This window comes from Ornithodoros turicata, chromosome 1 (genome assembly GCF_037126465.1).
Source record: "Ornithodoros turicata isolate Travis chromosome 1, ASM3712646v1, whole genome shotgun sequence".
Taxonomy (NCBI): Eukaryota; Metazoa; Arthropoda; class Arachnida; order Ixodida; family Argasidae; genus Ornithodoros; species Ornithodoros turicata.
Window position 1 is genome coordinate 124542736 of NC_088201.1, and position 11667 is coordinate 124554402.

The window sequence follows — 11667 nt, forward strand, 5'->3', positions numbered from 1 at the left end:
GCGCGTGCAGTTGATGAATCCGATTATATGGCACGGAAACATAAAGGTAGCACAGGTTTAAAGGAACCGACACTTGCCGTTGGTTGACATCTGTAGTGAAGTACTGTAATCGGCGCAACTGAAAGAGGCGGTCTGGCAACAGGGCGTCTAAAAAGAGAGAGGAGAGAAAAAGAACATGGCGGAGGCGGCCATGCTACAGAAACGTGCTACGAAGAAAATCCATGTAATCCGCGTAATTGTAATGATTTATTGAGTTACTAAATAAACAGAAGGTAATGTCCAAAGAAGTCACCACAACTGGCGACGAGGATTTCACACCCAGGGCAAGAGAAGACAGCACAATGCAGCCATTTGTCACACCCATCGCTGTATTCGACCCACATGGTGAGCCCTCATCCATTGCCCAAAGATGGGAGAAGTGGTTGAATCGCCTAGAAAACTTCATTGTGGCGTCGAACGTCAAAGACAAGAAACAGCAAAAAGCAATGCTACTGCACTTCGCGGGAGAGCAAGTTTTCGACATTTACGAGGCGCTTGGTGGCACCGCCGAAGACGACTTTGAGAACTCCTCACAGATCACTGCAAGCCTAAGAAGAACATAGTCTTCGAGCAACATGTCTTTCGGCAAGCGGTACAACAGCAAGGAGAAACTATCTCTGAGTACTTCGTTCGACTCAAGAAGCTAGCATAAACCTGTGAGTTCGCGAACGAGGACCAAGCGTTGCTGGCGCAAATGATAGAAGGCATCACGTCCACCAAGTTGAGAAGAAAAGCGCTAAGAGACCCCAGTATCACCCTAGAAAAATTAAAAGAACTTGGGCAAGCACACGAGCAAGCAGAACTGCAAGCGGACAAGATGGAAGGAACTCCAGAAAACACACAAAAAGTAAACGCGGTGAAAGGAAAGCACTACAAACTCAAAAAGAAACAACCCAGTGGCAACAAAAGTGGAAAAAAAAATGTTGGGGATGCGGAGGCACATGGCCCCACAAGGATGGAAAAACGTCTTGTCCAGCGTGGGAAGTAACATGTACAAACTGTCAGAAATTACATCACTTCGCGAAACACTGCCGAAACAACACTGGAAAGGGGAAGCCATCCGTGAAAACAATAACGTCAAAAGAACAAGAAGACAGCTCCGATGACAACTCGATATACAATGTAAGGACAGCGAACAAAACCTTACCAAAGGTCAGAGTCAACATTGGACCTGTGAGCACGCAAGCACTCATTGACACTGGCTCGTCGGTGAACCTTGTGGACGCCGAGACCTTCCAAAAGATCCAGTTAAAAAGTGACCTGGAACTTACTCCAACCAGCACACAGTACTTTGCCTATGGGAGCCACGCAAAGTTACCTATCATAGGAAAATTCAAAACAGAGATTCACGTTGGAGACAAGAGACAGCCGGCAGAAGTGGCAGTGGTGAACAAAGTGGCTGAAAACATCATTGGTTACGAGACTGCAGATGCTTTAGGTATCATAAAAATAACCCTCAACATAAATGCAGAGCAGACGCTAGACCCACAAGAAGAATTCCCTCAACTATTTCAAGGGATGGGAAAGCTCAAAGATCTGCAAGTTCATCTGCATGTAGACCCCTCGGTTACACCAGTTGCCCAACCACACAGAAGGATACCGCTTCACATTAGAAAAGCTGTGGAGGAGAAACTGAAAGAACTAGAAGACGGTGACATCATCGAGAAAGTGTCTGGGCCAACACCTTGGATGTCCCCCCTAGTAATTGTGCCTAAGCCAGGGAAGGAGGAGATAAGACTGTGCTTGGACATGCGTGAACCAAACAAGGCCATCAAACGTGAACGACATGTAATACCCACAATAGATGACATCATCTGCACCATGAGCGGAGCAAAGATGTTCTCCAAACTTGACTTGAGAGATGGGTATCACCAGCTGGAACTAGCAGAGGATTCCCGACACATAACCACATTTTCTGCCCACTGTGGAATATACCGTTACAAGCGGTTAAATTTTGGCATATCCTCTGCCGCTGAAGTTTTCCAAGAAGTGATCCGGCAAGTCATCAATGGTGTAGAGGGAGTTATAAACCCAAGTGACGATATTATTGTGTCAGGAAATACAATAGAGGAACATAATCAACGACTCCATCTAGTGCTCCAGCGACTGTCAAAAGCAGGACTAGTGCTAAATGCCAAGAAATGTGTGTTCAGAAGGACCTCCCTGAAATTCTTTGGACTGCTTTTTACATCAGAAGGCATAAAACCAGATCCAGAAAAGGTGAAATCAATATGCAGACTTTCTCAGCCAAAGGATGTGCGTGAGATCCGAAGCTTCTTGGGAATGGTAACATACTGTGCCCGATTCCTCCCAAGGTTAGCACAAGTAGTGGAGCCACTGCGACAACTCACCAAAAAAGGGATGGAATTTGTGTGGACAGCAAGACACAGCGATGCCTTCAATGAAGCTAAAAAGCTGATGTCCGAAGAACGAAAGCTAGCCTACTTTGACCCCTCACCCTACCGCCGGCTGTGCTGCCTGAGGTTTTCCCTGGGTTTTCCGAAGACTTTCCAGACGAATGTTGGCACAGTTCCCCCTGAAGTCGGCCCAGGACGCATACTAATCCCCCTGTCCCCCACTCCTTCCTGCTGTCCTCTCTCCGTCTGTCCACATCTGTACGCCGCTCATAGCCACAGTTGCTTCGCGGTGCTAACACGCAATCAAAAAAAAAAAAATTGACCCCTCACACAAGACAGAGCTCACTGTGGATGCAGGACCGAAAGGAGTGGGAGCTATTTTGAGTCAAGTAACAAGAAAAAACAAATCTCGGGTGATTGCCTACCACAGTAGACCACTCTCTCCAGTCGAACAAAGATATTCACAAATAGAGAGAGAGCTTCTAGCCATCCTGTCAGCCATCACACACTTTCATCTGTATCTGTATGGTGCTCCGTTCTCAGTACAGACAGACCATAAACCACTTGTGAGTATCCTTCAAAACTCAAGGTGCATGGTATCAGCTAGAATGGAAAGAATGCTGCTGAAGCTACAACAATACACATTCCAAGTGCGACACATTGTAGGGTCAAGCAACCCTGCTGACTTCTTATCACGAAACGTGGTGGAAGACAAGGAACTGAAAGAAACTGCAGTGGAGGAGTATGTCAACCACATAGCCCAGCAAGCATGTCCAAAAGCTCTAACTCTGGAACTGATAGAAGAAGCAACAAAGAACGATGCAATCCTGAGCAAACTGTCAGAAGTATTACAGACCAAACCTTGCAGTAACAGCTCATGGACACAAGAAATAAGTCCATTCAAGGCCATCGCAAATGAACTCTCAGCGACAGCGAAAGGAGCTATACTCACAGGAAATCGACTGGTCATCCCTGAATCCCTGCAGAAAAAAGTAATTCAACTAGCCCATCGAGGACACATGGGGATTCGCAAAACAAAGCAGCTTCTCCGTGAGAAGGTGTGGTTTAAAGGAATCGATGGAGCAGTAGAAAATGCTGTGAAGACCTGCATACCCTGCCAAGCCGTCGTGCAAGAAAACATACGTACACCTATAATAATGACTAAACTGCCTGAAGGACCGTGGCAAAATCTTGCGTTAGATTTTGCAGGACCATTTCCCGATGGACAGTACCTGTTAGTGCTCGTCGATGAATACTCAAGATTTCCTGTAATACGGACTCTAAAGTCTTTGGACACTGACAGAGTAACCAAAGCTCTACGAGACATTTTTACCCTTTTCGGTATGCCTGTCAAGGTGAAAACAGATAACGGACCCCCCTTCTCAGGATACAAATTCAAATACTTCATGGCAGACTTGGGGATCCACCACCACTTAATTACTCCCTTGTGGCCGGAGGCAAATGGGGAAGTGGAGAGACTCATGCGTACCATAAACAAGACTGCCCGAGCAGCCAACACTGACGGAAGAGATTGGAAAATCGAACTCGAGCACTTCCTACTTAACTACCGTGCGACTCCGCACTCAACGACGGGAAAGTCACCCGGTGAACTACACTTTGGAAGGAGGATGCGCACCTGCATTCCAGAAGTCAGAACACCAGTTTTCGATGCTGAAGTAAGACGGAAGGACGAAGAAATGAAACAAAAGTGCAAGACAGATGCAGAAAAGAGGAAAACAATTAGACCACTTGAATTACAAGAAGGGGACAAAGTGCTAGTCAAAGAAAAGAAGAAGAACAAACTATCGCCTGCTTACAACCCAAACCCGTACACTGTGGAAAAGGTCGAAGGGACCAAAATAACCGTCCGCAGAAATGATCACAAAATAGTGAGGAATGCTTCATACCTCAAGAAACTGAAAGTGAGCATGCCAAAAGATAAGGAGAGATTGACATCGACGTATGAAGCAACATCCATGAATGGAAAGCTTGAGCCGTCAACAAAACAAGTGGGTTTCAGTATACCCATACTACCAACAGACCAGGAACCCATAGAGGAGGAAACGAGAGGCTGTTGTAGTTCTGACTGTTTCCATTCGTAGTTCTGAGCCTCAACAGGAACAAGAACAACAAATGGACCGCGTCGATGAAAACGAAAGAAGCCACCACTCCAAGGAACAAACAAGGAGTAGATACCCTAAAAGATCGACACGCGGCGTCAAGCCGTTCCGACTCGCAGATTTTGAAGTGGGGGAGGAATGTAGTGAAGTACTGTAATCGGCGCAACTGAAAGAGGCGGTCTGGCAACAGGGCGTCTAAAAAGAGAGAGGAGAGAAAAAGAACATGGCGGAGGCGGCCATGCTACAGAAACGTGCTACGAAGAAAATCCATGTAATCCGCGTAATTGTAATGCTTTATTGAGTTACTAAATAAACAGAAGGTAATGTCCAAAGAAGTCACCACAACATCCTTCCACCAGCGTGGCGACGAAGAAAAGGGCCGCTGTCACGAGCACGATCACACGGCACCGGTCAGAACACGTTTGAACCTCGCGGACGCTGGACGTTGTACCACGGTGACCGTTACGTATATGTGCACTGCGATCTAAACTCAATGTGTTTCTGCGTAATAATGTTGCAGTAACATAGCAAATAACTGTAATTCCATTGTAGCACTCGCATCAACGCCAAAATGGTTAGGTAATTTTATACAGTCACCACAGTTTCGCACTACCTCCTCGCTCTCAAGAGTTGAATGCTCGCATTTTGCTCTCGGGTGGATGGGTGTGGGAGCAGGAGGTTTTAGTCGCGGACGGTGCTCGCAAGGACGACGCATTGATCGTCTCATCCGGGTGTGGGCATTGAGATCAAAATGGGATAATCGGTGAACGATACGTGTTTGCTGGGAAACGACATTGGCATTTGCGAATAGCGCGAGCCACCTCATCGCGTTCCTTCCCAAGCGGTTCAGCTCCGCGGTACAGCTGTAGGATTGCTCGGATACCTAGGACCCCTCCGCGTGTTGCGTTCGGGCCACAAGTTCCTTACCCATGGGCATTACGTAATCCGGGGGCAAAAACTCCTCCTAAAACAGCCGCTTAAATTCGGTCGCGGACGGACTGGTTCCATAAAGCAGCTGGGCTTACCAATGCAGTAGAGCGTATCCGGCGCAGGAGGACGTCATCGGTAGGCGCGTTTACATGAAGGCAACATAAGTCGACTGGGCTAGATAGGTCGACCTCCCCGCTCCATGTAAACCCGCCTACATCGACCTAAAGGGGACGTCGACGCAGCAGAAATAAGTCGCTACGTTGGGGTAGATCAGACGACTGGAGTCGCCTCGCCTTTGCCATGTAAACCGGGCAAGTCGACTGTGCCGACGGTTTTCGCTACGTCACAATCGCATCTGCCGCCGTGCTCCGCCCGCAACACGGAAAATAAACATGGCGACGGACACGGTTGACGTTGGTTGGCATGCAATGCAGCCAAAACAAGACTCGTTCCAGGTGTACATTTATCGACTGGGCCGTTTGTAGAAGGCTTTAATGTTTATGGGCGCAGTAAAGGAAGTCACACACTGATAAAACAGTATGCAATTCCAAAGTGACCACTTTAGTGCCTTGGCGGTGCTGTCATCGACTGAGTCGACTGAATTGCCGGGCGGACTAAGGCGCATCGCTTCCTGCCATGTAAACCGTCCCAAGTCGATCTTTGCGATCAGTCGACTGTTGCTTTCAGTCGACGTGTGTGCCCAGGTAAACGCGCCTAGTAGCTACAACAGCTGTATGGTAAGCGTCCAGGTCCGAAGGAAAGCCTACGACCAGAGTTGTACACGTTATTGGAAAAAAGTAATTGATTACAATTACTGTTACCACTACGCGAAACGTTATTTCTTTACCGTTACAACTTACTTCATCAAAAATTTAATACGTTACCGATAAAACATGTAACGCGTTACTTTTCCCGTTACTTTTAAATTGTGGGCCATACCAAAGCCAACAAGCCTGCAGTGAATGCAACCATGCAGCGCTTGTTGCAAATTCTAATAGGAGACACCAACATACATGATAAGTGAAATTCACAAATACATTTGAAAGCAACATACAAAACACAAACACGCGTTTAGACTTACTAGTCTATGACTCACATCACATATTTACACAATTACATGCTCTAAGCATGTTGCATGTCTTCCAGTTATCTAATATATACATTCATCTAATCACTCGCACGTATTGCAGCCCTTGAGTTTCAGCATTAGTTGCCGCTTAAAGTTTTCGGTCGCTTCCGACCGCGGCTGACCATTTCCACGTCCGCGCTCGAGGGAAGCGCCGTGTTATATCGCAAGAACACCTTCCTCACAACATCGTGTTCAGCGAAAGCGGTCAATGGGCTGTTCCTGGGGCAGGCAAGGTATCTGGACACAGCGCTTCTCCCGCTTTTCTCGGCCACGGGCAAGACGAAACTGAAATAGTCGTCTTCACTTTCCTTCTCGAGCAGCTGCCGGTCGTCTCATGCATTGTTGTTGTGGTAGCACGGGCGGGCTACTTCCTCTGTCAGTAGCTGAATGATTTCTTGTCATCGTGATTCGTCCTCCAGCCAGCGATCCTTAAAGTGGCGAATTACAATCGACGCAAGAACAAGATTCCTGTCGTCGTATAAATGGGCGAACCTGAAAAGGGGTACCACAAGACGGTTGGAAGCAATACTCTCCACACAAGCTGTTGTGAAACGAAGCAGAAACGAAGAACAGAACGAAACGGACAGCTAGAATGCAGCAGTTCAAGGGCTCGTTATAGAGATCAGAAAAGGACCCACCTCGCGGCGACACCTTCCAAGCGAGCAAAAACCTGAGGAGAACAGTACCTGAGCCCCGAGATGGTGAGGTGCTGGAGGCGCTTCTTGAACACGCTAATTGTGGGAAGCAGATGGCCGATGTACACATCATCGCTCTGCAAGACGTCTAAAGCGCACGCAACGTGCTTCATGACCTAATAACATAAAAAGGCATTAGACATGGGGTACAACTGCACGGGCACTGAGGGTCACCTTGCTTAGGGCTTGCTTACCTCGCAGTACTCCTTCATGAAGAGCAGATCCCGTGGGCGTTGAAGTGGAGGGACCTGCAGCGCCCTACACAACCCATCTATGTCTTTACCAACGGCCTCCAGCTCTACCAAGCAGGTTATGGAATCGAAAAAGGAGTTCCATCTAGTAGAAAACGGTCTCTGTAGCGCAAGGCCACAATTTCGGTTAATAGTTTCGACAGCTGTTGCCAACTGCCCCTGCTTGTTCCAGAGGCCGAGACTAGTATGGAGTACAGAGGTAAGCGGCCTCCAAAAGCATTCGTGGGACGCTGCTTTTGCAGCATGCACTGTGGCAACTAAATTCAGGGTGTGTGCAGAGCAGCGATGATGAGGGGGTAGACGCGCATGATCGTTTCCATGCTCAACTTCGTCCAACAACGCAGTGACGTCTGCCAGGGCGTCCATGTTCTCGTCGGCGTTCGCGCTTTGCCGTGTATCTCCTTACATTCTGCGTATGCAAAGTGCTTGTCTCAAACCCTGCTTCTAAGAAACTATAAAGGACACGCTGCAACACACATACCGGAAGGCCTTTACAAAGTCACTGCCGTTGTCGGTAACGACCTTGGTGACCTTGCCGTGCAGCCCAAACTCATCAAACGTCTGATTAAGAACGTCAGCAACTCGGTCGTAGGATATCGATCCTCGCATCCGGCAGCAAGCAAGGACTGAATGTTTCCTGAGGAGACTCTGGGGCTCGTCTGGACCGTCTGAAGCAGGGTTGCGGAGTTGCCACTCCGGAGTTGGAATGATTCCGGAATCATTCCAGATTTATCAGAGCCCGGAATGGAATTGGAATGGAATGGCGGAACTGTCCTAGGAATGGGAATGGAATGGTCTGGGTGCCCCGGTGGCAGTTTTGGTTTCAACGTGTTGGTTTCTGCCCTCGCACCCTTTGTACCGCACCTGCACACGGTCAAGAGTGAAATAACCTTGTCTTTGTGCTCTTTCCGTGCTTGGTAATGTCAATCTCCTCTAGCACTGCTGGACTTGCCAGTATGGTTACCGGTCCTTTTCTTTTATTGAGGGAATTAACGGAACGGAATTGGGTTGCCAAGCCTTTCCAGGAGGGGGAACTGGCCATAACTTTACATTCCGAGGAATTGAAAGGAATGGAATTATCGCAAATCTCCATTCCTCGGAATGCAATTGGAACGGAATGGGAGACCCCATTCCGCAACCCTGGTCTGAAGGTTGTCCAGCATTCCGCACTCGCCGAGACGTAAGGCACGCTCTCCAAGCCCGTGATAAGGTGCGCTCTCATTGCCTCATATTTTTGGTTAATACACCGATCAGCATCCTTCGTGTCAGTACCCTTGAAGCGGGCGCTAGGTCTCTCACTAAGTTCACGAAGCTTGATGCCTCAACAACAGAGTATGGCTGCATGGTGTCAACGACAAAGTTTACGATGGTTCCGGAAAAAAATTCCCCGAAAAAATGGCCCCGCAGGCATGCAATAGCTTTGCCATTGCTTAAACACACATCTTTGGTGTGACAGATATATGTATTATATTTCGTGAATACGGTGTTTTATTTTCCGCTTTTTTTTTCTAGCTTTGCATTCCGTAGTAGTACACCTGACTACCCCGCTTGATTAAAAGTGCTATCCCAAAGTTGCCAATAACTCGATAGGTGCGGCACAGATGACATTAGTGCACAAATACGCTTTGATTTAAGAACAAAGAACAAAACAAACAAAAACAACGGACAATTACATGTCACACTGCTATAGCAAGACGGGAAAAAAAGGTCCCGGACCCAGCCGTTATTTTCTCGTTCGTTTTTTCTCCCGAACATTCTTCTGAACACGCTTAGCACATTCGTGCCACGACCATCTAGCTATAATACACAATCATAACACTCGCCCGTTCGCCTATGGAACTTCCGTCCGCGGCTCCAGGAGCAGAAGTGACGTATTTACGCGTAGAGTGCCCGGCAGGAGCGCCGCTTGCCGTACCCAGAAGAGCTCCTGTTGTAGCTCAGCTGTCAGGAATATGAGTGGTCCTTGTGGTTAATTCTTCGTGCGTACATTTTTATGCATTGTCGCAAGTTCTTTGTGCATGCATAGCTTGTGGCGGCAGCATCGCCAGCGCCACTATAGCGCCGAGGCGCGCGAGGAATAAAAATCTCCCGAACTCAGTCGAGCTCTGGTTCTCCTACGGAGCAGTTGCGTACCCTGTCTGTCTCTTCGCAACAGTGGTGACCCCGTGGTCGGTGATCGTAACCCCGCTACCTGGTTTGCACAAGCCGAAGCCGAATTTCACTTGTCCGGGGTGACCTCTCAACTAACGAAGTTTTATCACGTCGTGTCGGCGTTGTCACCTGCAGCCGCCGACGAAGTTTACGACGTCATTACTACTCCTCCCCCGGACAACCCCTACGATAGTCTGAAATCCGCTCTTATCACCAGGACCACCACCTCCGTGCGCTCGCGTCTGCACCAGCTTCTCTCTGCTGAAGAGCTCGGCGACAGACGTCCTACCCAACTACTTCGTCGGATGAAACGGCTTCTCGGCAACAGAACACCATCTGCTGTCGACGGTTTCCTCCGAGAGCTGTTCCTTGAGAGGTTTCCTCGTAACGTACAGATGGTCTTGGCCGCTGCGTCAAACCTCGCCATAGACGAGCTAGCTGATCTTGCTGACGCAGTCATGGAAGTCGCTACTCCAACATCCGTAGACGTTAACCTCAAGCAGCTGACATCAATCGCCGCGCTGTGCCTGAACGGTCGCCTCGACTCGCGTCTGTGGACGACCTCGCCCAGCAGGTCAGCAGCCTCACTCAACTCGTGGCGACCATTGCTACACGCATCCGCTCACCTAGCCCAGCTCGTTCCCGTTCAAGAACAAGTTCGCGTTCCGCTCGTTATCCTCGATCCAGAAGTGCGCAGTCAGACGGCCTTGCTGGTACCACTGCCATCTCGGAGCAGACGCACACCACTCTTTGCTGCCTTGCACTTGGACGGGAAACCCACCGGCCAACCACTAGTGGCGGCGAGTGGACACGGCCCTAACAGCAGCCGCCTTTTTCACGTGGTCGAACGCCTCACCGGGCAGCGGTTTTTAGTTTACACCGGTGCAGAAGTTAGCATCATACCCACCAGTGCGGTGTACCGCCGTTCCCATCAACCCTGCTTCACGCCTGAAGGCCGCCAACAATTCAGCTATCTCAGTCTACAGCCAAAAAGTATTGACCTTGAACTTGGGCCTGCGCCGAGACTTCCAATGGCTATTCCATATCGCCGACGTCACCCAGGTTATCCTTGGCGCCGGTTTCCTGCAGCATTTTCGCCTTCTCGTCGATGTCTGCCGCAAACGCCTGATCGACGCCACAACCCATCTTTCCGTCCACGGCTTGCGGATGCAAACGCCACCATCCCGAGTCCTGTCTTATACAGTTCCTGAGTCCGGCTACGCCTCCATTCTGCAAGATTTCCCAAAACTCGCTCAGCCGCCTCATTGGACCTAACCTGTTCAGCACGAAGTGGTCCATCATGTTACGACCCGGGGTCCTCCTGTGCATTTCCGCCCATGCTCTCTTGCGACTGAGAAGTACAACATCGTCAAGGCGAAATTCGAGCATATGTTAGAGCTTGGGATCATTCGGCCGTTCAACATTCCACCGGTTCATTGAATCCACCATCCGAGAGCTTCCATTCGTCTACGCTTACATTGATGACCTCCCCGTAGCGAGCCGTTCCGCAGAAGAACACGTTGAACATCTTCGCGTGCTTTTCACCCGCCTTCAAGACCACGGCATTGTCATCAACGCTGCTAAGAGTGAATTCGGACCATCGGAGCTTGATTTTCTCGGTCATTGTGTCACCAGCCAAGGCATACTCGCGTTGCCATCCAAAGTCGCCGCCATACGCGATTTTCCCAAGCAGACACTGGTCACCAAGCTCCGCCAGTTCCGTGGAATGGTTAACTTTTATTGGCGTTTCGTTACCCCCTGCGCTGACACTTTACGCCCAATTGCAGCCCTACTCTCTGCCGACCTCGTCGTTCGGAAACATCAGGCTGGACCCCCGAGGCTACTGCTGCTTTCACGAAGATCCGTGAAGACATTGCTGCAGCCACTCTCCTCATCCACCCCCACCATGATGCCCCCACAAGCGTCATGGTGGATGCTTCGAGTACCGCTGTTGGCACAGTGCTTCCACAGAGTATATCCACGGTTTGGAGACCG

At 49.3% G+C, this 11667-nt stretch overlaps 1 protein-coding gene across 1 annotated transcript; it reads left to right on the forward strand.

The window, feature by feature from the left end:
- The first annotated feature begins 275 nt into the window (after positions 1 to 275).
- Positions 276 to 4498, forward strand: LOC135384840 (uncharacterized protein K02A2.6-like). The gene is made up of 3 exons (XM_064614026.1): positions 276 to 581; positions 1192 to 2354; positions 2986 to 4498. Exons 1-3 carry the CDS (start codon positions 276 to 278, stop codon positions 4496 to 4498), a joined length of 2982 nt encoding a protein of 993 aa, XP_064470096.1.
- Positions 4499 to 11667: the final 7169 nt, after the last annotated feature.